Raw genomic sequence first — 27,261 nt, 5'->3', positions numbered from 1 at the left:
ATTGGGGAGCAGGCAGTGTGGATCCCAACACCTGACGATGCATCTCAACCCTGACCTTCCAGGCTCCCCACACCCAGCTCTGCTGGTGCCCCCCAATCCTGACCCACAGCCCCCTGCTATCCCAGCCCTGGACTCCCCACACCCAGCTCTGCTGGTGCCCCTCACTCCCGACCTGCAGCCCCCTGCTAGTCCAGCCCAGGACTCCCCACACCCAGCTCTGCTGGTGCCCCTCAATCCTGACCCATAGCCCCCTGCTAGTCCAGCCCTGGGCTCCCCACACCCAGCTCTGCTGGTGCCCCTCAATCCTGACCCATAGCCCCCAGCTATCCCAGCCCCGGGCTCCCCACACCCAGCTCTGCCACTGCACCTCAGCCCTGACTTGGTGGTGGCTTGGTGATGGGGATCAGTGTTTGCTGAAAGCTAGGGTGAGGGTGCCCAGAATTCCTGTCTCCCTGTTCAGTGAGCCAGTCTTTGGACTGAGGTCTCCCGTGCTGAAGGCCAGACCAGGGCACCAATAACCTGCCTGGCACCTTGGGTGAGGAAGAGGCATTTGGGGCACACAACATGCCCCAGGGGACTGACGATGCCGTAATGCTCTCGGCCTGCACACGAGCTGGTGCCAGCCAGACCTCGGTGGAAGTGGGGCCCCAGTCTGAGCTCTGTCACTCTGCACCCCAAGGCCCATGATACTCAGGAGTTAGGAGCCTAAATGCCTTTGAAGATCTGGCCCCAAGCCACTGCATCCTCTCCCTGCTGCAAGGGGCAGCCCTCCTGCGCCTGCCTCTTCTCCAGACAGGGCTGCGCTCCCTCTGGCCCCTGCTTGCACAGCCTGGAGGCTCCTCAGAGACCTAGAAGGGGGCCCACAAGCCACCACAGCTTACAGGAACGGCCATACTGGGTCAGACCAGTGGTCCGTCTAGCTCAGGATCCGGTCTTCCGACAGTGGCTGGTGCCAGATGCTTCAGCTCACGGTCCTAGAGTGTGGCCCCTGGGCACCCAGCTCTCCTGAGACTGGGTTCTGCGGGACGGGGGCTTTTCTTACCCCAGGTGTCCATACAGCACCCACCAGGATGGACGCTGATCCTGACTGAGGCCTCCACTATACACAGGGCCGGATGAGGACCAGCTCCTCCACTGCCTGTAACAACTCCTCCCTGCCTGCCTTGGCCAGGGGACTTTGTGGCTTCATCTCAGCCAATGTCTCCCAGGAGGAACCTCCTCCAGCACAGCTTCCGTGTCCACCTCCCTCTTCTGCGCTCCCATCACTGCCTCTGCCACATCATCCTGCCACTTCCCCGCCTTCGGCCTCTCACCTTGACTCCTGCAGCTCCCTTCCCTGGGGCTGCCCATTGCCACCCTGCCAGTCTCCTGCTGCTGCCAGGCTGGGCCCGGGGGGACTGGTTTGGTTGGGAGCAGTCTGGGGATCAGCTGTGTAAGGACCCCAGTACTGGCGTCAGAACAGATGAATGGCTCCTGCTGTCCCAGGCCACAGGAGAGACCATGGCATGAGGCCATTGTGCTCCGTTCACTTGAAGCCAAAGCAAGCAGTGACCCCAGACAAGCTGAGGCCACAGCTGTCAATCACACACTGCCAGAGTCGGCCTCTGGTTCTCCCAGTTGCTGAGTCGTTACTTACACGGAGCACTAATGGGATTTCACCACCAGCTTTGCCTTGCCTGTGAATTATTTATCAGCTGCAAGTGATGAGCGGGGACTCGGCCAGGGGCATCTCTCTTGGTCCTGAGCAGATGCTCGGACCCCAGGTGGGCCCATGGGAGGCACACGAGGCCCAGTTCCCTCTTGCCTTGCACTCGGTGTCTTCACTTGCAGCAGTGCCACACGGCGGGACATCACCACTGTTGTGGTTAAGCAGCACTTTGTGCTCCCTTTGCATGGGGGGTGAGGGACAAGACAACGCGCTGGGACACCCTCAGCACACTTGCTCGAGAGCAGCTGCTGCGAGTGTATGTGGGTCTGGGCCCAGGTCTAGGGGACACTCTGGGGCCTGATCCAGTGGCAGGGCCCATGGAGCCAGCCAGCAGCAGGTGTTACAGCAGGGCTCGTCGGAGCAGGGTCTGGTGGCTCTGAGGGCTCCCGCGAGACCCCGCCCACATCTTCCAAAGGAGCTGCCACCAAAACTACCCCGGAGTCCAGCCCAGGCTGGGCAGGGGGTTAGCCCTGGATGGCGCAGCTCTGCTTCCTTTGTATCGTTCTGAGCTCATTTTCCTACTTGACCTCTGCCTTCCCTCTTACCCCCGCACTTTCCTTCCCCTGGCCTGTCAATCTCTCCCCCGTCCCCTGGAACCCACTCCCAGCTCTTTCTCACCCCTCCATCCCCTGGCAGGCAGGATCCAGGCACCTCGACTCCCTTACAGGGCCTTCGAACACTTTCGGTGGGGCTCTGGCAGGGATGACTTAAAAAGAAAAAAGTGTAAAAAAAAAGCCTTCCATTTCTTCCATGTATTATTTACTTTCCATAACTATATAAATAATACAATTGTATATTATGTACATTGCATCATATATGCTGTTGATTGGTTATTAATGACTGCCGTTTCACATGTGTGGGTCCCTGCCACTCCCTAGGGGTGTGCACATGTTTGGGTCCCCACTGCTTCCTGCCCCCCTCATTGAAGCAGGTGTGCAGGTTACTGGCCTGGGAACTGCAGGGCAGCAGTGGACATGGGGCTGGTTCGAGGAAGGGCCGGGGCTGACTGGAGGTAGGGTCTGGCTGCAGGCAGGGCAAGGGGTGTGGGGCTGGCTGGCGACAAGGGGAGTGTGGGGCGGGCTGGCTTCAAGCAGGGCCACAGGGGGGTGCAGCAGGGGTTGGCAGGGCTGGAGACAGGAGTATGGGACTGGCTGGCTTCAGGCAGGGGGGTGCAGCAGGGGTTGGCTGGAGACAGGGCAGGGTGGGCAGTGCAGGGCTGGTGCAGGCAGGGGTGTGTGGCAGGGTGTCACGGAGTGTGGGGGAGTCCGGCCCTGCACCCCTCTTCCTGGGACCCACAGTGACTCTCAGCCAGTCAGTAAAACAGAAGGTTTATTGGACAACAGGAACACAGGTTACAGCAGAGCTTGCAGGCACAGTCAGGACCCCTCCACCGAGTCCTTCTGGGCTTTCAGGGTGCTTGGATCCTAGCTAGGATACCCTGAATTCCACCCACACAGCCCCAAGCCCAAACTCCAACTGCTTCCCTCCTGCCACTCCCTTCCTTTGTCCCCTTCCCGGGCAAAGGTGTTGACCTTTCCCCTCCCTTACCTAGCTCAGGTTACAGGCTCTGGCATCGTCCATCTCCTAAAGTCCTCCCCTGCTCTCCCACTCCCCACACAGACAGTCCCTACTGCATCACATCTCTCCCCCCTTCGAGACTGAACTGAGCGGGGTCACTCTGCCCAGTGACCTGGGGAAGTTCAGGGTCCCCTCTCCGGGACAACGCATCCGCTGTCAGGTTGGCACTTCCCTTCACATGGACCACGTCCATGTCATAGTCCTGCAGGAGCAGGCTCCACCTCAGGAGCTTGGCGTTGGCTCCTTTCATCTGGTGCAGCCAGGTCAGGGGAGAGTGGTCGGTGTACACGGTGAAGTGTCGCCCAAAGAGATATGGCTCTAGCTTCTTAAGGGCCCACACCATGGCCAGGCATTCCTTCTCGATGGCCGCGTAGCTTTGTTCCCGGGGTAGCAGCTTCTTACTCAGGTACACGATGGGGTGTCTCTCCCCCTTTTCATCCTCCTGCATTAACACCGCCCCCAGTCCCGTGTCTGAGGCATCGGTGAACACCATAAAGGGTTTGTCAAAATCTGGGTTTGCCAGAACTGGGTCGCTAACCAGAGCCTCCTTCAGCGCCCGGAAAGCCTCCTGGCACTGCTCAGTCCAGATCACCTTGTCTGGCTTCCCCTTTTTGCACAGTTCAGTGATGGGGCCGGCTCTGGCACTGAAGTGGTGCACGAACCTTCGATAGTACCCCGCCATCCCAATAAAGGCCTGGACCTGCTTTTTGGTTTGGGGAGCAGGCCAGTCTCTGATCACCTCCACCTTGGCTGGTTCCGGCTTCAGGCAGCCGCTCCCCACCCGATGGCCCAGGTAAGATACTTCAGCCATCCCCACCTTGCACTTCTCAGCCTTTACTGTTAACCCAGCCTTTCGGAGTCGGTCCAGGACTTGTTTAACCTGGGACACGTGGTCCTCCCAGGTCTGGCTGAAGACGCAGATGTCATCAATATACGCCACGGCAAAACTCTCCATCCCCCTCAGTAGCTGATCCACCAGGCGCTGGAAGGTGGCCGGCGCTCCCTTGAGGCCGAAGGGCAGGGTCAAAAACTCATAGAGCCCCAGAGGGGTGATAAAGGCCGATTTCAGCCTGGCATCTGCGTCCAGCGGCACTTGCCAGTAGCCTTTGGTAAGATCCATAGTGGTGAGGTACCGTGCACCTCCCAGCTTGTCTAGGAGCTCGTCAGGCCTGGGCATAGGGTAGGCATCAGATACGGTGATGGCATTGAGCTTTCGATAGTCCACACAGAACCGGATTGACCCATCCTTCTTGGGAACCAGCACTACTGGCGAGGCCCAAGGGCTGGAAGACGGCTGGATCACCCCCAAAGCCAGCATGTCCCTGACCTCTCTTTCAAGATCCTGGGCAGTTTTACCAGTGACCCGAAAAGGGGAGCATCTTATAGGGGGGTGTGACCCGGTCTCCACCCGGTGGACAGTCAAATTAGTGCGTCCAGGCTGGTTGGAAAACAGCTGTCTGTACAGATGCAGCACCCCTCTGATCTCAGCGTGCTGGCCCGGGGTCAGCTGATCAGAGAGGGGAATCGCCTCCAGGGGGGAACCAGTTTTTGTCCCAGGGAATAGATCCACTAAGGGGTCATCTCCCTGCCCCTCCCAATGTCCACACACGGCCAACACCACATTCCCCCTGTCATAGTATGGTTTCATCATGTTCACATGGTACACCCGACGGTGATGTGCCCGGTTTGACAGCTCCACCACATAGTTTACCTCATTCAGTTGCTTGATAACCTTGAAGGGCCCTTCCCAGGCGGCCTGGAGTTTGTTTCTCCTCACGGGGATGAGAACCATCACCTGATCCCCGGTGGCGAAGGCACGGGCTCGGGCTGTGCGGTCATACCAGACCTTCTGCCTCCTCTGGGCTCGGGCCAGATTCTCCCTGGCCAGGCCCATGAGCTCGGCCAGTCTTTCCCGGAAGGTCAGGACATACTCCACCACTGACTCTCCCTCGGGAGAGGCCTTCCCCTCCCATTCGTCCCTCATCAGGTCTAGGGGCCCCCTCACCCGCCTTCCATACAACAGTTCGAAAGGTGAAAACCCAGTAGATTCCTGGGGTACCTCCCTGTACGCAAACAGCAGGTGAGGTAAGTACTTGTCCCAATCTTGCGGATGCTGGTTCATAAATGTTTTTAGCATCATCTTCAGCGTCCCGTTGAACCTTTCTACCAGCCCGTTGGACTGGGGGTGATACGCTGAGGCCCAGTTGTGCTGGACCCCACATTTCTGCCATAAGGACCGGAGCAGGGCCGACATGAAGTTGGACCCCTGGTCCGTTAAGACCTCCTTGGGGAACCCCACCCGGCTGAAAATTGTCAGCAGCGCATCTGCCACTGTGTCTGCTTCGATAGAGGACAAGGCCACTGCCTCGGGGTAGCGAGTGGCAAAATCCACCACCACCAGGATGTATTTCTTCCCTGACCGGGTCGTCTTGCTGAGAGGTCCCACTATGTCCATGGCCACCTTCTGGAAAGGTTCTTCTATGATGGGTAAAGGCCTCAAAGCTGCTTTCCCCTTGTCCCGGGCCTTCCCCACCCTCTGGCAGGGGTCACAGGATTGGCAGTACTGTCGGACATGGGTAAAGACCCCAGGCCAGTAAAAGTTCTGTAGCAGCCTCTGCCTGGTGCGCCGGATTCCCTGGTGCCCTGCGAGAGGGATGTCATGGGCCAGGTACAACAGCTTGTGACGGAACTTCTGGGGAACCACCAACTGCCTCCTGATCCCCCATGACTCTACTTCCCCTGGGGGAGCCCATTCTCGGTACAGGAACCCCTTCTCCCACAGGAACCTCTCCTTGCAACCTCTCCTCATGGTCTGTACCGCACTAAGGTCAGCCCGGTCCCGGTGCTTCCGCAAGGAGGGATCTTTCTGCAACTCGGCCTGGAACTCAGCAGCTGGGACAGGAATGGGGACCGGCTCTCTCTTGCTGGCTGGGTCTGAGGCCGCAGCCTCTCTGTACCGTGCCCCTGGGCGTTCCCCGCTCCCTGAGTTAGGGTCCTGCACCTCAGGTCGAGTACCTTCCCCGTTTTCGGGGTGCAGTGCCATTTGCCGACTCTGACTACGAGTCACGACCAGGGCACTCTGGGTGTTAGTAGGCCAGTCCTCAAGGTCCCCTCCCATTAACACGTCAGTGGGCAAATATTGGTGTACCCTCACATCCTTGGGGCCCTCCTTGGCCCCCCATTTCAGGTGTACCCTTGCCACGGGTACCTTGAATGGGGTCCCGCCCACGCCCATCAGGGTCAGGTAGGTGTCAGGCACCATCCGATCTGAGGCCACCACCTCGGGCCGGGCCAGCGTCACCTCTGCGCCCGTGTCCCAGTACCCAGTGACCTTCCTCCCATCCACTTCCAGGGAAACAATGCACTCTTTCCGGAGGGGCAGCCCCGCGCCCACCCGGTAAACCAAAAACCCGGAACCGGGAGCATCCATAGGTGGTATGTTGCCAACCCCCCTTTCCTGGGAATGTAGCCCCTCCTCCGATTGGGTTTTTACCCAGTCCACTCTCTGCGGGTTGGGTCTGCTTGGTCTGTCCCTGAGCTTGGGGCACTGGGCCCGTATGTGACCTCGTTGGCCACAGCGATAGCAGCCCATATCTCGTGGGTCCCCTTGAGTGGGTCGGAGGGACCTGCCGCTGGATGTTCCCCTTTTGGGGGGGTTCTCCATAGGCCCCCTTTGGGAGGTCCCATGTTGACTCTCTCTCTGCGTTGAGGCAGGCCTGCTCCTTCGAGACTCCTCCCTGCCATCCCCTGCCCGACTGTCCACAAATTGGTCGGCCAGCTGGCCTGCATGCTGCGGGTTCTCCGGCTTCTGGTCCATCAACCACAGCCTCAGGTCGGACGGGCACTGCTCGTACAGGTGCTCCAGTATGAATAGGTCAAGCAGGTCCTCTTTAGTTTGGGCCCCAGCTGTCCACTTGCGGGCATACCCCTGCGCCCGGTTGACCAGTTGTAGGTATGTGACCTCACGGGTTTTACGCTGGCTCCGGAACTTTTTCCGGTACATCTCAGGAGTCAGCCCAAACTCGCGGAGCAGGGCCTGTTTGAACAGTTCGTAGTCCCCTGCCTCCGCCCCTTTCAGTCGGCTGTACACCTCCACGGCTGTGGAGTCCAGTAAGGGGGTGAGAACTGCGATCCTGTCTGCAGGGTCAACCCTGTGCAGCTCGCAGGCATTCTCAAAGGCCGTCAGGAAGGTATCTATGTCCTCCCCCTCCTTACGCCGGGGCAGCAAGTGCTTATCAAAGCTCTTTGTAGGCTTGGGTCCCCCCTCACTCACCGCAGCTGGGGCCTCACTGCTCCTCAGCTGGGCCAGGTCCAGCTCATGTTTACGCTGTTTCTCCTTCTCCTCCCGCTCATGTTTACGCTGGTTCTCCTTCTCCTCCTGCTCACGCTGGCGCTGGTTCTCCTCATGTTCACGCTGTTTCGCCTTCTCCTCCAGCTCTCGCCTCTTTAACTCGAGCTCCTCCCGTCTCAGCTCCCTTTCATATTCCAGCCGCATCCGCTCCACGGATGCCGAGCGTTGCCGGGAGGATCCCCTGCTGGGGGGTGGGCTTCGCCGGGCAGATCCCCTGCTGGCCGGGGGTGTCACGGTGCCCTCGGTATACACTGGGCTCCTCCCCGCCCTTCCTCTACGCCTAGGAAGGGGGGGTCTCGGGAAGCCCTCGTCCGCCGGCTGACCACTCCCAGCGGGGACAGACACTGGTGCCTGCGCTGCATCTGCTCGGCTGCTTCCCTCAGCGACAGGGCTCCGTTCATTCATGCGGTCTCCCTCCTCCAGCTGGGCAATCAGCTGGTCCTTGGTGCGTCTCCCTGGGTGCAGCCCCCTCTGCTTGCACAGCTCCACCAGGTCACACTTGCGCCGCTTGGCATACATCTTCCTGCTGGCCACTCACAGGCCGGGGTGCTCGCCGCTCCCCACGGTTTCCAGGGGGACCCCTAGTGCACCAGCCCTTCTTGAGGTCACCACCTCTCTGCCAGGGTCGAGCTGCAGACTCCTCCGCCCCTGGGACCGCTCGCTGCAATCCCCCGGGGGACCCTGTTACTGCAAAGTCCTTCTCACTGGGCACACACTCCCAGGGGTTAACCACCCCTTCGTTTTACTGCTCCCCAGTCACTTACTGCAGGAAGCGCCGTCCACGGGGTGCAGTATCTCCCGCCGCTGCCACCAGTTGTCACGGAGTGTGGGGGAGTCCGGCCCTGCACCCCTCTTCCTGGGACCCACAGTGACTCTCAGCCAGTCAGTAAAACAGAAGGTTTATTGGACAACAGGAACACAGGTTACAGCAGAGCTTGCAGGCACAGTCAGGACCCCTCCACCGAGTCCTTCTGGGCTTTCAGGGTGCTTGGATCCTAGCTAGGATACCCTGAATTCCACCCACACAGCCCCAAGCCCAAACTCCAACTGCTTCCCTCCTGCCACTCCCTTCCTTTGTCCCCTTCCCGGGCAAAGGTGTTGACCTTTCCCCTCCCTTACCTAGCTCAGGTTACAGGCTCTGGCATCGTCCATCTCCTAAAGTCCTCCCCTGCTCTCCCGCTCCCCACACAGACAGTCCCTACTGCATCACACAGGGGTTGGCTGGAGACAGGGCAGGGGGTTTGGTAGGGGCTGGCTGTGGGCACGGGGTGCAGAGCTGGCTGCAGGCAGCGGGGGGCGGGGCTGGTGCGGGCAGGGTAGGGGGTGCAGCAGAGGCAGCTGGAGCCCCGGCCCTTTAAATAGCCCCCAAGCCCCCCACTATCCCAGGGCTCTGGGGGCTATTTAAAGGGCCTGGAGCTCCAGCCGGGGGCACGGGGCTTGCCATGCTCCAGCCTGAGCTCCAGCCAGGAGAGCGGGGCCGCGGCGCTCCGGCCAGAGCTCCAGCCGGGGCCACGGGACTTACCACGCTCCGGCCAGAGCTCCAGTCGGGGCCACGGAGCTTGCGGCGCTCCGGCCAGAGCTCCAGCCGAGAGAGCGGGGCTGTGGGGCTTGCGGCGCTCTGGTCAGACCTCCAGCCGAGAGAGCCGGGCTGTGGGGCAGCTGCGCTCCCGCCGGCGCTTTGGTCAGGGGAGCGGGGCCATGGAAGACCCCGGAGCAGACCGCAGCCGGGTAAGTAAAAAAAATTTAAAAGGCGCCTACAGCACGGGGCCCTCTTAGGCGCGGGACCCAATTCCCAGGAATTGGGCGAATCGGCCTAAAGCCGGCCCTGCTCCCTTATGACTATCACTCTTTGCGCTGACCCAGCCGGGGCTGACATTTCAGTGCCTACAAGCCAAAGAGGTGTGAAGAGCCGCTCCAGAGAAAACAGGAGCTGGTAATCAGGCCTCCCCAGCCTCTCACCTGGGCCAGGGGCCCGCAGTGCCAGGCTAGACATGGGGAGTGACCGCCCCTGGTCTACCTGGGCCTGACCCCCGTGAAATGGGAGGGAGAAAGGGCAGCACTTCAGTAGGGACAAGGTCCCCCAAGCTCTGCTGAGCCCCCTCAATGCTAACCTGCTGCTCCCCTGAGCTCCCTCCAGCCAGCTCTGCCACTGTCCCTCTACTCCCCTCTGCCACCCCCCATTATTCCAGCCCCAGGAAGCCCCCATGAACCTTGCCCCCTGTGCCTGATTAGATGACAGCTCCTTGATGCGAATACGCGTCCCGAGGGGACCCAGGCTGAGAGGGGAGAGGCTCATCTCACCTGGGATCCAGGCTTGAACTAGAAAGCGTGGGGGAGGTGGGGGGCTTAGCCGTCAGCCCCATGGATGCTGGGTGTATGTTGCTGACGCTAGCAGGGCCTGAGTATGGCCTAGTTCAGGGGCAGAAAAACGTTTTGGCCTGAGGGCTGCATCGGGTTTTGTAAATTGTATGGAGGGTTGGTTAGGGGAGGTGGTCATGGCCCGGTTCCCACCTCCTATCTGCCTCCCCCTCCCCCAGGACTCCTGCCCCATCCAACCCCCCGTTCTCTGACAGCCCCTCTGGGATCCCCACCCCATCCACCCCCCCTGCTCCCTGTCCCTTGACTGTCCCCGCCACCCACCACCCCATCCAACCCCTCCTGTCATTCCTGAAGCTCCTCCCCCCCCGGGACCCCTGCGCCATCCAACCACCCCTTCTCCCTGTCCCCTGACAGCCCCTGGAACCCCTGCCCCTGACTACCCCCTGCCTCCCCGTCCAACTCCCCCTCCTTCCTGACTGCCCCTCCATTCAACCCCCTGTTTCCCTCCGACCCCTATGCACACTCCCATCCTCGACCACCACCCCGAACTCCCCTGCCCTCTATCCAACCCCCCTGCTTTCTGCCCCCTGCCGCGCTGCCTGGAGTACCGGTGGCTGGCGGCACTACAGCTGCGCCGCCCGGCTGGAGCCAGGCCACCCTGCCGCCACCGTGCAGCACAGAGCACCGGGTCAGGCCGGGCTCTGCAGCTGCGCTCCACCAGGAGCTCACAGCCCCGCTGCCCAGAGCATTGTGCCAGCGGCAGAGCCAGCGAGCTGAGGCTGCGGGAGAAGTCGGATAGCAGGGGAGGGGCCGGGGGCAAGCCTCCCAGGCCAGGAGCTTGGGGGCCGGGCAGGATGGGCAGTTTGCCCACCTCAGGCCTAGTGGTTAGAACGGGGGGCTGGAAGTCAGGACTCCGGCATTCTGTTCTGCCTTCTGGGAGGAAGGTGGGATTTCGAGGTTGCAGCAGGGGCTGGGGGACAGGATTCCTGGGTTCCTTGCCCAGCTCTGGGGGGAACGGCATCTAGTGATTAAATGCGGTGCGCAGGGGGTCGAGATCCAGCAGAGACCACCCAGAACCCAGCTGGAAAGGAGATTTAAGGGGCAGGGGAAACAGACATTTCCCAGACCAGTCACTGTGGATTCGTGCCAGGGCCAGTGGGGAGCACACAGGCTCGATGCTGGCCCTCCCGCCTGCAGCAGGGACCAGTCAGCTTCAATCCCGTCACCTCCCAGCCGCCTAATGACCCAGTATCGACAGGCTGGTGTGGCTGAGCCACCATCAGCCCCGTCGCTTAGCAGCGGGTCCCTGTGCATCGCAGCTCGCTGAGCCCTCCGGCCCTGGTGCACATGGCATCCAAAGTCAATGTGCCGCTCAGGATGGAGGCTTTTAGGGGGAAGCAGGAGAGGGGAGAATTGGGCCCCTTGAGACATTCCTAGGGGCTTGGTGGGGGAAGTGGGTGCTGGATGAGGCTTCTCTTCTGAGTACCAGCATTTGCCAGCTAGTTTAAGAGCATGTTACCGACCCCTCTGGGGCCTAGTGGATTGAACACCAGGCTGGGAATCAGGACACTGGTTTTGTTTTACCCAACTTCGGGAGGGGAGTGGGGTCCAGTGGTTACAACCTGGGACTAGAAGGAAGGACTCCTGAGCTCTGTTCCTGCTTCTGGGAGTGGGAATGGGATCAAGTGGTTAAAGCAGGAGTCTGCAAGTCTGGATTCCTTTCCCAGCTCGGGGAGAGAATGCTGTCTAGTGGTTAAAGCAGGCAACCTGGGTGCCTTGACTGCTCGTGTCCTTTTCTAGGTCTGGGAGGCAGGTTGGCAGAGTAGATGGAGCATTGGGCCATGGAGCCAAGATTTCTGGATGTTATTCCTGGCTCTGCCTGAGATGTCCTGCATTACTTTTGGACAAGTCACTTGTGCTCCCCATGCCTCAGTTTCCCCATCTGTAAAAAGGAGATAAAGAGACTGACCCCTTGGAAGCACCTTCCAGACTCTCAAGAAGAGACAGGCCCTAACCCAAGGAGCTCACAGGAGCCTTGCAAGTGTCTTGGATGAAATGTGCTCTCTAGGTGCAAAGGATAACAAACGGTACTGCTGCTACATAGTTATTAATAATAATAATTACTCCCACACTGCCCCCGGGTAATATCTGCTTTCACTCCCACCATCCTGTCTGCACTCCACATCAGAGCAAGTCTTAATGACTTTTAGTTCGTTCAGTTAAACCTGAATAATATCTTGTGTGATTCTTTAAAACCATTGTCTTTTATTTGCTGATGAGGTGGAACCCAGCCTAGCAGCCAGTCCTGCACTCACCCCCTCCACCTCCTGTCTCTCTTGTGGGGAGGTCCCAGATCCCGGGGACTGAAAGCCCTTGTATAATTTGCACGCTAGTTAGTGATTCTGCAATAGTTATTCCTCAGTGTCTAATCCCTTCTTGGCACCTACTGAGCTATTAGCCTCAATCACATCCTGCAGCAGAGTGTTCCACAGATGACCCAAAGACCTTCCCAGAATAAAAAATTTGGGGCAAAATCCTAACTTGCTTCGCACAGGTGAACAGGGGGTTGGGGAAAGGATGCAGGGAGCCCCTCTGCATGAGCAGAGCACACATGGGACCTACAGCAACATTCAGGGACTCTGAAGCCCAGGAGTTCCACACACCCAGAGATGCAGCTTCCTTTGTGTGTTCTGCCATGAGGTGGCACTGCGCCTGGGCCCATCCCTCCCAAGCCATCCAGGAACATAAGAACAACCACACTGTGTTAGACCAAAGGTCCATCTAGCCCAGTATCCTGTCTTCTGACAATGGCCAATGCCAGGTGCCCCAGAGGGTATGAACAGAGCAGGGAATCATTAAGTGATCCATCCCCTGTTGCCCATTCCCAGCTTCTCGCAAAGAGAAGCTAGGGCCACCATTCTTGCCCATCCTGGCTAATAGCCATTGATGGACCTGTCCTCCATGAATGTATCTAGTTCTTTTTTGAACCCTGTTATAGTCTTGGCCTTCACAATATCCTCTGGCAAAGAGTTCCACAGGTTGACTGTGTTGTGTGAAGAAATACTTCCTTTTGTTTCTTTAAAACCTGCTGCCTATTAATTTCATTTAATGCCCCCTGGCTTGTGTGTTACGAGAAGGAGTAAATAACACTTCCTTATTTACTTTCTCCACACCAGTCATGATTTTATAGACCTCAGTCATATCCCCCCCTCCGTCGTCTCTTTTCCAAGCTGAAAAGTCCCAGTCTTATTAATCTCTCCTCATACGACAGCCGTTCCATACCCCTAATCATTGTTGTTGCCCATTTCTATACCTTTTCCAAGTCCAATATATCTTTTTTTGAGATGGGGTGACCGCATCTGCACGCAGTATTCAGGATGTGGGTGTACCATGGGTTTATATAGAGGCAATATGATATTTTCTGTCTTATTATCTATCCCTTTCTTAATGAGTCCCAAAATTCTGTTCACTTTTTTGACTGCCGCTGCACACTGAGTCGATGTTTTCAGAGAACTAGTCACAATGACTCCAAGATCTCTTTCTTGAGTGGTAACAGCTAATTTAGACCCCATCATTTTATATGTAAAGTTGGGATTATGTTTTCCAATGTGCATTACTTTGCATTTATCTACACTGAATTTCATCTGCCATTTTGTTGCCCAGTCACCAAGTTTTGAGAGATCCTTTTGTAGCTCTTTGCAGGCTGCCTGGGACTTAACTATCTTGAGAAGTTTTGTATCATCTGCAAATGTTGCCACCTCACTGTTTACCCCTTTTCCCAGATCATTTATGAATATGTTGAACAGCACTGGCCCCAGTACAGATCCCCCAGGGACACCATTCTTTACCTCTCTCCATTCTGAAGACCTCCTGCTCTTCTACTTGTGCCTCTCTGCAGGTCTCACTCCCTGAGCTCAAGGGGCCATTGCTGAGCCATTCACTCCTGCGGGTGGAAGCGGGAATCCCTGCGGTTGGGCGTGTAAGGCCATGGATACCACCAGGGATGTGGAGTCTCAGTCTATGCATTAGAGGCCCCCTGGTCCCGGGCTCTCTGCTGACCTACCCGTAGGCAGGCAGGAGACAGCTGGGTGTTTCCCAGTTAATGGAACCTCCTGCGTCCCCTTCCCTCTTCCAAGGAGCCTGGGAAATGGAAATCCCATCACCTTGCTCAGCATCCCATATGGTGAAGGGACACTGCCACCAGGCGGCTGCCAGAGGAACCATCAGCAGCTCTGCTCGCAGGTGTCACCTCCACCACTTCCTGCACTCAAAGCACAGAAAGGAGACCTCCACAGCACACGCAAAGATGGCCCAGCCATGTGATTGGCTGGGGGTGGGGGAGGGATCTCTAGAAGAGTGGCGGGGGGCCAGGAACAGCCATGCCAAAGGCAGGTACATCCCCTTCTCCCCACAGCTGGGCTGAAAAACATGCCAGGCCTGTGGCCTTTCAAGAGTAAGAAAAAAAAGTCAATCTGACTTATTTCAGGGGTGCATGAATGAAGATGCAGATTTCTCACACACACACCCACCCACCCAGCATGCAGGTCTCCCTGCCCGCTCCCATTGCTACTGAGACACAAACAAGAGTTTTCACCCAGGAAAATGACACTTGTCATGGAAGTTTGCTGCCAAGATGAACAGCTTGTTGGTGCCAGGAAAGAGCGACGGTGTCATGCCAGCCAACAGCAAGGGAGAGCCTCGCAGCCGGCATCAATCCGCCAAGGTTTCCACAGAGCGATGCCACTTTACGCCAGCTGAGGATCTGGCCCACTCCCTTCGCCAAAGCTCCACTGATCACCAGTGGAGGGCAGGGCCCACAGGCTCGGGCTGAGCTGATCTGTACCTGGCCTGAGCCCAAACATCTCCCAGCAAGTAACCGAGCAGATGAGAAACAGGGAGGAGGGGGGGAGATGGTGATTATTATGGGCTAGATCATAACTGTGCCATCTGCCCCATTGTATCCCTGCTCCCCCCTTGTTCTGGGGGAGGAGGAATTATTTCAAATCTTTGCTCAAGCAGCTCCTGCCTGGCTAATAAATAAGGGGGTGGAGCCATGGGCCCGGGCTCCTCCTAGTCCCCACTGCTCTCTGCCCTACTGCCCCACCCCTCAGAGGTTTGTAGCAGAGGGTGAAAGGCAAGTAGTAGCCATAATCCGAGCAGACGACTAAGGGAGAATCGACCTCCTGGTGATTCCCCTGCATGGCTGAGAAGGGCAATGACAATCCAGCCCTGTGCAAGCCCTAGTGACTGTATCTCCAAACAGTGACAGCAACCCCACAGTGTGACCTCCCCCGCACATGGTTTCTAGTCACTGTGAGGTTTGCCCTAGAGCAGCCCCCCTGGGTTGGACAGACAGACAGCGTCATGGCCAGCATCCTGTAGATGCTGGTTTTCTAGGGTTAAAAACATGTCAGAACAGGTCTGGAGCCCATCTTGGCCACAATCTCTTTCTCTGCCATGAGCGAGGGAAGCCCTCTGGAGAGTCACACACATGCACTGAGCCCACACGAATGCTGGGAACAGCTTTCAGTGGGGCGGCCATGGGGAAGCCCAGGTGCGAAGAGATAAGCGTGGACAGAAAGAGTGAAACACTGCCAGGTGGGTGTGTCCGTCCCCAGCCCCGGCCGTGCCGGAGAGGAGACGTGGAACTGAATACCAAGCACGCAGGGACCCTTCCTTGTCCCTGCTCAGCTGCTCCGTGAAATGTGAGAATCTCCCCCTGCCTTGAGGCTGTTCCACAAACGATTGCAAGTGTCCCCACCATGCTATGGCTGATGGGGAATGGCCTCACTCAGCCCCCAGGATCCCGACTTAGACATAGTCTGGCCAGGGAGGCCAGCCCACAATGGAGAATGGGGGCCTGAGCCTCAGTGCGACCCCTGTAGGGAAATGCCGTTTAACGTTGACTTGGCCCCAACGTGACATTTGGCCATTTCCAACTCAACACTTTTCGGAACTTTTCATTCCATGAAAAATCTCAAGATTTCATCAGTTTGACCCACCAAAAAAAAAAAAAGTTGTCAAAATATTGCAATTTCTTGTGGGACAGAAATTCCAATTTTCACTCAGCTCCACAAACTAATGTGATCTGCCCCTCCCCTCCAAATCTACTCCACAAATGACCAAGCATGACCCCACCCTGCCCCATGCCTGCTGCATGAATTAGCATGATCATTCCCTCCACCTCCCATGAGTGCCCTTGGCCTGGGGAGAACTCCCGCCCCATACCTGTGTGACTTTCTCGGTGACATTCTGCGTGCGCTCCGTCACCTTGTGGGGCGCGATGATCTCAATCTCAGTGGTGGAGCCCGAGCGGTGCTTCTCCAGGTTGAACTCCACAAAGTTGAGGGTGAACTGCGGGATCTGGCTGATGGTGCGGTACCTCGTGAGGTCCGAGTCCGAGGTGGAGTTCTGGGGGTTGGGCTTGACTTGAGAGGCCTCTGGAGCAAATCCAGGAAGGAGAGAAACACTCAGGAGGGCAACAAAAACAACGATTAACCATCAGCGTCCTAGTCTCTGTGGACAAGGGAGCCAGGATAAGCCATCTGAGAGAACCTATCTGGAGACACAATGCTATTGCAACAGGCCCATTTTGCATTGGTACCCAAACACAAAGGCCAAAATTCTCCAAAGCCACTTGTGATCTTGGGTGCCCAATTTAAGGCTCTTCAGAAAATCCAGCTCCAATTGTGGGTGCCGAACACTTGAAAATGCATCTCTGCGCTATTGAAAATGTAGGCCTGAGGCCTTTCTCAGCTTTACTGCTCCTCAGCTCTCGCTCTCCCATCGTGGGACTGTATGATCAATTATTTCCTCCCCAGTGTATTCACTTTGCATTTTCCCCCCCTCCCGAATTCAGTCTCTTTCACCGTACAGATTAACATTGCTGCTGCTCTGAAATCGACCTTTCTAGGTCTCTCTGGATTACTTCTCTGTCCTCTCTGCATGTCTGCAGTAGAGCCGGTTGGACATTTTTCAGTTAAACGTCTTTTTTTTTTTAAGTCAGAAAATGCCGATTTGCCAAACCCAAAACTCACTGCAGAAAAGTGCCAGCTGCAATGACATTTTGGTGCAGGATGGCATTTCTGGTGCGATAGAGAGAGACGCACAGCAGTGGTCAGGGCACACGCCTGGCAGGTGGGGGATCTAGTGTCAAGGCCCTGTGTGATGAAGTGGGGGATTTTTTCGTGGTTTTCCAGTGGGATGCATGCAGAGGCAGTGGGACTCAATGTCCCTGGGTGTTACTGGTTTAACGAGGTGAGGGGAGAGGGAGTTTGTGGTTACAAGGGACTGGAGAGGGAACTTGGGACCCCAGCCAATGGCCTGGAGGAGGGACACCCCAATGACTGGTGACCTGATGACCTGGAGACCCAGCTGAGGAGTTGCAGCCAGTTCTGGCCAGTGGGAGGACAATGGGCTGTGAAGAGAGGACCCCATGACCTAACCAGCCGGTTCCAGCCAGAGGAGGGCAAAGAGGAGAGGAGACCCAGAGGACCCTGTTTACCTGGAAAGAAGAGAATGGACAGAGGCGGGGTCTGTGATATCAGATGCCCAGATGAGAAGCAAGGGGGCTCAGGGCTGGAGAGAGGAGGCAGGCAGGGCTGATCTGGATGCAGGGAAGACAGGGAAGGTACTGTGCTGAGGGAGGCCAGGCCTGAGGGTCAGAGAGTTTCCTGTGCTGTGTTCAACGCTCAATAAACCCTCCTGTTTTACACTGACTGAGAGTCACTCCAGTCTAGAGAACAGGGGGCATCATCCCCTTCGGGGGGTGGAGGCCCCGGGGGTTCCAGAGCGAGTGGACTCCCTGAGGGGGCCCATGGCGAGAAACAAATGTGCTAAGGCTCAGAGAGGTGCAGCTCCAGGAGGTGAAGGGGCCAGCCCCAGGAGCGAGTGGACCCTGAGGAAAAGGGCTCTCTCACTGAAAGGGGCACTCCCCCACGGACCGCACAGGGCCAAGAGTGGGCACAATCTGAGACACCGTGACACCCTGCCCCGAATCATCTGCCAGGTGAGTGCCCGAACCTCTGAGCTATTGGCTCTGCCGGCCTGGCTCTCTCTCACGTTTGATTCCAATGCAGAACAAAATACATTTCAAAACCTTGACATTGTTCATGATATCTCCAATGCTTCCCAATTCAGTATCCTCTGCAAAGGTCAATGTCACGCCATGACCACGGGGATGGGGTTTCTGGATGAAATACTTGGGCCCTCATCCTCAGAACATGAAGATGATATGTATTATATCTACTGTATTCACTCATCTAAACTCACCCCTCCACCGTTGGGAGCAGGGGGACCGGAGTCAGGAAAGAGCCTGGAGGGGTTTGGACATGGCGGATTACAGTGCAGACGGGTTCACTCAGAGACTTTTATACACAGACCCAGATCAAAGGCAAACTGGCGCCTAACTCCAATTGGTTTCAATGATTTCAACTCCCATTGGTGTCAGTGGGAGTTAGGCACCTAAATTCATTTCAGGAACTGGGCCGTAGAGACACAGCTGGATCTACAGGCCAAGACACATCCAGAGAGTCCCGCACTGGGAAACATACTGGAGTCAGTTTATGCTCTGGGAGACACACCCCTTATTGCTGCTTCTTTAAGGCAATGTAGGGTGAAAAACGCCCCCAGGGACTCTCAGAGCAGATGAGAGGAGGGCCCATCTGCTGGAAGAGCTCTGCACCACCTCCCCATTGGTAGTGACACATCTGCTTGTGCTTTTCCCCTACCTGAGTTTGCCCTCCTCTCCCTGAATTTTCTCTGGAACTCAGACCTGGTGACCTCAAAGTTGTCCAAGGAGGAGACCCTGCGGAGGCTGCCCCCTGGTCGAGGCTGAGCCAAGCCCCAAGCAGCGTCGGACCCCGGTGGGCCCAGGAAGGGAGGCTCTCGTTTCGGGGACCAGTGATGCACGGTGGGGATGGCCTCCAGGCTTGGCCTCCTCTCCTTTTCCAGGAGGGACTCGGTCTCTGACTGGACACAGTTCTCCTTGGGAGGAGTCTTCAAGTCCCTCAGAATCAGGGAGTTGCCCCTGGGCTTGAAGACAGCCAGGAGAAAGCGTTTGGTTAGGAGGAGTCCTGGAATGCTGAGGCAGGAGGGGAGAAGGGTCAGGACAGAGGAAAGATAGAGGCTGGGTACTGCTGTCATGACAGAGGGCTGGGACCAGAACCAAGCACACCTTGTTACATGGCTAATGGAATCCCACCAGCCTCAAGAGCCTGCGAGCCCCGACTCCATGTATGACTGTGGGATCCACCAACAACGTCCCGTTCCAGTAAGCCTGGCTGAGAATGGGGTAGCTTGCGAGGTATTGCTGAGCCACTAGCAGAGAGTAAATAGGCTGGAACAGGAGGAAAAGAGGAAACCCTAGAAGTGGATTTACCTGGCACGAAGTGGCTTCTATTCACAGTGTTCCTAAGGCATGACAGTGAAAAGCTGAACGTGTCCTTTCCTCTCTCCACTGCCTGCTGAGGGAGTTGAGACAACCAATGTACTAAGCCCTTCACTTGCGGTTGACAGATGCTGCCTAATCCACACCAGAGAGCAGGACCATGCCACTGGGAAAACTGCCAGACGTGCAGATTCAGTTATTCACAGGTTTTCCTCTCCCACCCTCTCCTCGGTGCCTGCTACACTCAATTTTTTGGAGACTGAGGCGAGTCTCCTGACTTAAGAGACTTGTATAATGGCAAGCCTGAAAAACAACCAATCCCTAGCCCGGAACGCATGCTGCATGAAATCTCGGCACCCCAGAAGTGTCACGTTTCTGCCTTTGGGCCCAACAGAGACCAGGCCCCGAGGATTTAAGGAGTTTCCCCGCTATCAGCCAGGGTAAAAATCCAAAAACTGCACATTTCAGGCTCTCGCAGGGTTTGGCTACCAGAAATATGGTGCTGTCCATGACTCTTCTGAGGGAAACCAATCGAATCCCACCTCACACCAAACACCCTGCCAAAGTACTGGCACTAGCTCAACTCTGCTTTGTCCGCTGAGATTCTGCACAGCCCCAGCCAGGCCATTCTCCAGGCTGCTAGCCTCTGTCACCATGCTGTTCCTCAAAAACCTTCGCTGAGTTTCTGATGGAGCTGTGCTTTTATTCTGAGGCTCGCAGCCTTTTCTGGCTAAGCAAAGTGGATCACGGAGATCTGACTTTTATTACCTCCAACTCTTTTGCTGATGGCCCCTTTGCTCTTGCTAAGCAGCTATCACTCAGGGAAGACTCCACTCAAGGCAATAGAAAGTCAGCTTGTCCCAGAGGCATTTGGCAACACTCCAGATGTCTTCTATGTGGACATATTTAGAGCCTTTGACAGCCCAACTGGTGCCTTTTACCCAAAATGTACCTACAACATCAGGTCGCACAGCAGCTGTATTCTCTCTTGACATACCAAGTACACTTGACAGCACACCAAGCACCTTGTACCTGAGCGTACGTAAAATATTTGGCAACACAGCAGATGCCTTCTACCTGGCCATAGTTAATGCTTGGCCGCACAATGATTTCCTTGTGTGTGGACATACCTAGAACATTCAAAAGCACAGCAAGTGTCTTGTGCCTGGATGTGTCTAGAACATTTGGTAGCACAGCAGGTGCCTTCTACCTAGACGTATCTAGAACATTTGGCCGCACAGTATGTGCTTGCTACTTGTACATACCTGGAACACTTGCAGTAGCCAAGAGGATAATGAGAACCTCTTAAAAAGTTCTCATACTAACAGGCCAAGAATCTTTTCCCTACCCCATTAAGTTGATGCAGTCATGACTGTTGCTGGCCCTAACGCATAGGGACAACGTAATCTTTGCTTGTACAATAGTGGGGAAGACTGGACAAGATGACTCGTTAGAATGTATTTGAAATCCAGGGCTTATGATAACGCATGAGAGTGACATAAGGATTAGCAAGGCAATTTTAAGAAATGTGTAATTTCAGGGAATATTTGCAGCAAAATTTTGGAGTTTTGCCCATTGATTTCTACCAGATCCATGCAGCTTCCAGTGCCACCATCTCAAACCAGCGCTATGTCCTTTCTTAAGAGCAGTGTATTTAGCAATCTTTCCAGGCTCCCTTCCCGCTCAAATGGTTCTAGAATCTGCTAACACTTCAGCAAAGGAATTACTAATGAGCTCACCCCTAACCCCAATCCAACCCCCTGGGGGTTCCAAAAGGCATTCCTCACCGCTGCACTAAACTGTGCTGCCACCTGACAGCAGTGGTATGAAGGCTTGTGTGTGAATGCACATATGTAGTTGTATGTATATATGTGCCACTTCTTCCTCCTGGTTGGAAACAGAGCTGTTCAACTATGCACCACAGGCTACGTACTGCCAGCAGCTAATGGAGATGCTCCTTTAGTTCTAGTGGTAAGGGCTGGAGCTCTTAATGCAGGAGGTTCTAGGGTCTGTCCCCACTGAAGTTCTGAGCAACAAAGGCAACAACCACAAAGTCCCTACCTAGCCACAGCTTTGGCTCAGAGTTTAACCATTAAGAGAAAGAGACACTAAATTCAGACACTGCCACAGCAGCTACTGAAGGGGAAAGGGTGGGGAGAGCCAAGGAAGAGCGCTGGGTCCTGACCTAATGTATCAGCTTATATCGTACAAAGTCTACGGTTACCTTTCCATAGTCAATGGCTACTCCATCAAACTCACTGGTGGGCAGAGATTTCCGCTGGATTTTGAGTCGCCGCAGGGACGGGAGACTAAACTTCAACCTCTTACCTTGACCTTGTTAAAAAGAAAAACACAAACAGAACACAAGAGACACAAATGTAACCTAGCTGCAGGTGAAGTCAGGTGCCCTGGGCAAAGCGAGTGTGGGACACAGGTGGGACAGGGCCAGGGACAGCTCAGCTGCAGATGAAGGCAGGTGCCCTGGGCAAAGCGAGGGGGGGGGCACAGGAGGGCCAGAGACACAGCTGAGCTGTGCCCAGCCACGGGGAGGCACCCATGCGGGTGGCCGGATCGGCTGGCTGCCAATGGCTGCGATGAACATTCAGCTGCTCTGGAGTCCGCTGTTGGTTCTAGAATCTGGCTGGCAGGGGCAGAACCAACAGGCGGCGAGGCTGGGCCGGCCCAGGGCCCGCCAATGGTAACATTAGGTCACTATCAGTCCAGGACTGCCTGGGATGGGTGTCCTAGAGAGGAACGGTTCTGTATCCCAGGCCCCTGGCTGCCTGGACCCAGCTGTCATCCAGTCCAGTGCTTAATTTGTGCCAGGGTTTAGCCCTGGCACCTCTGGTGGTGGTTCATAGCCCCCAGCACCTGTTGCATCAGTTATGAAAGTAAATCATTGCTTGAGTCTCAAAGCCTCTTTTGTTACAAATTAAGCACAGACACAGTCCCTACACTAGCCACAGAGACCAGCTCCTGGACAGCTGGGATTGCACAGTGAAATCCAAGTTTCCTAGTGCCGTGCAAGGCCACATGGAGAATTTCACTGGGGACAGGACCCAGAGCTCTGAGCACTGGCTCCATCCCACCTCTGTGTCCAGTTTATAAGCCCAAATGCCTCTCCTTAGCGGGGTGGACACATCAGGTCATCCTTTCTCCTGGTGCAGTCAGATGTCATTAGCTCATAGGACCTTCTCCCAACCCCTGCCCATGAGAAGAGAATCCTGGTGGGGATTCTCTCCCCCAGGGAAATGCTAGCACTTGCCCTGATTTATCTGTGCTGCCCGAGTTGGGAAATATACAGCTGAGATTTCCAAAGCCATCTAAGGGATTTGGACAGAATGGGAGCTGAGCATCTAAATCTCCCAGGTGTGCTTTGGAAATGAGCCTCAATCTACCCTGCACCAAAATGATGTTAGAAGAACATCAATCGGGTTGCGCAGCCAAGCGCTCCAAAGCTGGGGATTGCTAGAGTTAGGGTTGCCTGTGCCCACGCCTGCGCTCCCCACTATTAATGCCCAGGCAAGGAAGAGGAGGAGGAAGCTGCTGGATCTGAGTGCAGAAGGGATACAAGCCGTACCTGGGAAAGGAGCAGTGGGGGTAGATTGGGACAAAGGGTGTGGGAAGGTGAGAGGACTGGCAGTGGGGAGATGGAAACTGGGACTAGGAGTTGGGATGGGTGTAAACTGGGATTGGCTGGGCAAAGAGATTGGGAGAAGGACCTGGGGGGAGGACACTGAGATTGGATTTGCTCAGGGAAGGCAACTGGGAGCCAGTAGGGCTGGGGGATGTGGGTAGAGGGAGGAGAGAGTGACTAGAGGTCAGCGGGGAAAGAGAGAAATAGCTCAGACGAGGAGCTGGGAGAGGGAAAATGGGACTGGCTAGCAGGAGGGGAAGAGGGGCCTGGGAATCTGGAGCGGGAATCTAGGCCTGGCTAGATAAGAATGGAGCGGGGGTAAAGATCCCAGGGTGGGGGAAGATACTGGACTGGGATAGGTTGGGGGGGGCAGAAGGGGTCAAGCTTGCAGAGAGGACGCAGAAGGCTGAAGCCACTAGAGCCCACTCTCCTCCAGAGCCTGGAACTGAACTCACTGGCAAAGTCCCCCATCCTCCTCTAGAGCTGGCCCACACAGAGGAGGACAACGTACTGTTGCTACCTGTTATTTCCTAAACTCATATGACAGAGGTCTGTGCAGTGAATCTAGAGGTTCCAGCCCTGCTGATGACCCATGTCGGTGCCAGTATGATGTCACAGGATGGAATTCCTGTTTTTTGAAGTTTTCTCTTTTAAAAACCTGGGAAATGACACACAAAAATTATGTTAATAGAGCTTTATTATGGTTGCAAAGCCCTCAAAATTAAGAAATGCCAGAGTTCAGGTTGTCTGTGTAACCTTAATTCAGCCCCATTGTGCACATACATTATGATACAGCCTCTAATTACATGATCACATACTATTTCTTCAAGTGGACCTTTGCCTCATTCAACGCACAGTATGGCCCTGCTCAGTGGATGAATCAGGGTTGTGTAATAAAGGAGGCAGTTGTCTGTAGGACCTTTGCCTCATCTGCTGCTGAAGTTGGAAGGTGGAGTGGATAGGATAGGGGATTGCAGGCATGGAAAAGATGGCTTCATGGTTAAGGCAATTGAAAGGTGGTCTGGAGACCTGGAGTCTACCTCTGCCCAGGTCACAAAGTTCCTGTATGATGCTAGGCAAGTCACATAAACCAAACTTTTCTCAGGTGGTTCCTCATTTCCTGGCTATCTGACTTCAGACTCTGGATTCGCCGAAGTGCTGAGCACTCTCAGCTGCATGTGAAGGCAATGGGAGCCGTGCTTTGAACATGTAAAGGTGCTATACAATGTTAAGGTCCCACATACCTCAACGTGAGCACCCAAAATCAGTGGCAGTTTTGACTTCACTCTCTCTGTTTCTCAGTTCCTTTCTGTAAAATGTAGCTAATGCTGCTTCTCCGCACAGGGGTGTTGTGAAAATCCATTGACTAATGTTTGTGAAGCATTCAGGCCTAGACTTAAATGGGAGTTAAATGCTTAAATAGCTTGGAGGATCTAGGCCTCACAGTATTGTGTTACGCGCCACAGAAAAGCCAAAGAGGAAATGAATATGTCTGTATTCAAAGCCGGCTTTGAACAGTCTGCAGGACATAAGGCCCAGGGCCACACACTGAACAGGGAAGAAAAGAAAACATTGAATAGCTGCTCTCTCTGAATGAGGCAGGGGTCCTGTGGAAAAAAATAACGTATGAGTATGTCATTAAAGACCACCCCTGTGGCACCTTATAGACTAACAGACGTATTGGAGCATGAGCTTTTGTGAGTGAATACCCACTTCGTCGGATGCATGTGGATACAGATCCAGACTAACATGGCTACCTCTCTGATACTTGTCATTAAAGACTGTAACATAATGCATACACACCAGGGGCGCAAATTAAGGTTGTAAAAACAGCCTTAATTCTGGCATTTCCTAACCTTTGAGTGCTTGACTTTGCCACCTCAATCATTCTTTTATCATAGTTTGTGTGTGTAATACAATACAACAGGTGCACAATCATATATATATAAAAGCATATATGTACCATACAGATGTAGTAGAGTATTTTAAATAGTGTACAAGTAATAGATCAATACATACAGCAGAACCTTGGAGTTACTAACACCTCAGGAACGGAGGTTGTTCGTAACTCTGAAATGTTCGTAACGCTGAACAAAACGTTATGCTTGTTCTTTCAAAGGTTTACAGCTGCACACTGACTGAATGCAGCTTTGAAATTTTACTGTGCAAAAGAAACATGCTGCTTTCGATTTATTTTGTTAGTAGTTTATGGTTAACACAGCACTGTGCTGTACTGTATTTTTTTTTTTTAATCTCTGCTGCTGCCTGATTGTGTATTTCCGGTTCCAAATGACGTGTGTGGTTGACTGGTCCGTTCGTAAATCTGGTGTTGTAACTCTGAGGTTCGACTGTACTTAAAATATTGTACAATTCACTGCTATATTTGCAATATACTTACTATCTATGTTTTACCATAAGTATTAAAAGTACTATTAATAATTTTGTATATTTATACACAAAACTATGTATACACATATATACATCTACATTACTTCATATATAAACTAGTAATATGTTCTACACGTGTAGAATATTTATATAAATCTGAACAATCATTAATTATTCAATAGAAATGACAGATTACCATTTATACATGTATCAACATATGTATATGGATAGTTTTTGTGTATAATTATGAACAACTATTATTAGTACATTTAAAACTTGTGTTAAAGCACAGATAGTAAGTGTGTCATAAAAATTACCAGGGTGGTTGAATTGCACGTCATTTAAAACCTATGGTTGGGTCACTATATTTTAAATAAGTCATACTCACACATGCAAATACATATGTACAAGAATGGATATATATCATACCCAAACTCACAGCCCCCGGGGATTAGGAAATGCGAGGTAAGCCTTTGACAGTGACTCTGCCTATCACGTCCATTGACAAGACTGCAGGGATCTGGTCCAGTGTGCAGGTGGCACCTCTGCTCTCTGCTGCATGGAATCAGAACTGCTCAGCCGTGTGTCATAGGACTTATACTGCTAACAGAGATTCCTCCTTAAGCTAAGCCACAGGGCCTAAGCACACATTCCAAATCAGGAGGTTCCAAAGCCTACTCTGCTGCCATGAAGTCCCAAGTGGCTGCTGTGACAGCATAGTGACAACCATGAGGTTGCCAGGTGGCCATGGATTGTTATGGATGTCTCTGCTGTAAGGCTGGGGAGAGCCAGATGCATTATATGCTGGAGAACGCTAGATGGAGGTTGTGGAGAAGGGGCAGTGGAGGAGCTTGCACAGAGAAAGAATCTAGTACACGAGACCTTGCCTGCGGTTCTTTTTTGGGCTTTTGCCAAATGCCAGAGTTCAGGCTGGCCCGTTCCGAACAAACAATCTGTTCAAATCTTCACCTCGCACTGGCTTTCACTAGGGCCAGATTTTCAAGGACCTGACTGTCACAACTGAGGCCAGATCAGAGCCCAGTTCCCATTTAGGCACCTAAATAAGGGCCACATTCTCAAAAGAGCCCAGCATCCAACTTGGAGGGGGGTGGGGGACTGTGCTAAGGTGAAGGTGCTAATGGCTCCCAGGGATGGTCTTGAACCCAAAGACTATCACAGACCTCCTTAAGCCAAAGGGGGTGCCAAATACTCTTTTTTTAGGCTCAACAGAAGCAATCAAACCCCTTTATGTAGTAACGGCAGCTGCCCACAATGGGGGCTACCACCCAAGGACTAGGCTGCAAAACAGGTCAAAGGTAAGCCAGGTAGATTAACAGGGTTTTCCCTCATTGCAAACACAGTGGCTAAGATATCAGTTGCAGGGTGGTATGAGGAACCAAGCCAGCAGAAAAAAAAACAGTTGTGAGTATGACCCTGAAAAGAAGCAAAGAGACGGAGCTCCTTGGGCACAGAGCTCGCTGGAGTGGCAGACATGGGAATTTCTGAGCAAGGAAACTGCCTGTTTCCACTGTGTTCAGGGGAACAGGACTTTGTGGGCATTTCTTTGCAAATTAACAAGTTTACTTCAAGAATAGACCTGACTCACCTCTGAGATTTTTCATCCAAATGTAAACAACCATGCAAGGCCCAGAATTTTGGCTAACTGCTCAGGCCAAAAGTCCTGGGCTAACCAAACTCTGTTAGCTGACCTGAGCTAACCATTGACCAGCCAAGATGAACTAGTTACAGTAGCAAAGCAGTTTCATTTATAACCTCTTCCCCACCTTATCATACAATATCAGGGTTGGAAGGGACCTTAGGAGGTCATTAAGTCCAACCCCCTGCTCAAAGCAGGACTAATCCCCAGACAGATTTTTGCCCTAGATCCCTAA

The 27,261-nt window shown here is 54.3% G+C and overlaps 1 protein-coding gene across 1 annotated transcript in view; it reads right to left on the bottom strand.

Annotated features, from left to right (window-relative positions):
- KCNH6 (potassium voltage-gated channel subfamily H member 6) overlaps positions 1 to 27,261 on the bottom strand; it is a 102,640-nt gene that overhangs the window by 27,245 nt on the left and 48,134 nt on the right. The window contains exon 4 of the mRNA XM_050935143.1: positions 16,185 to 16,396. Coding sequence (XP_050791100.1) covers positions 16,185 to 16,396 — 212 coding nt within the window. The remainder of the gene's footprint in view (positions 1 to 16,184; positions 16,397 to 27,261) is intronic.

Source organism: Gopherus flavomarginatus, chromosome 25 (genome assembly GCF_025201925.1).
Source record: "Gopherus flavomarginatus isolate rGopFla2 chromosome 25, rGopFla2.mat.asm, whole genome shotgun sequence".
NCBI lineage: Eukaryota > Metazoa > Chordata > Testudines > Testudinidae > Gopherus > Gopherus flavomarginatus.
The sequence above is the reverse complement of the archived record's forward strand: the minus strand, read 5'-3'. Positions and strand labels throughout refer to the sequence as shown.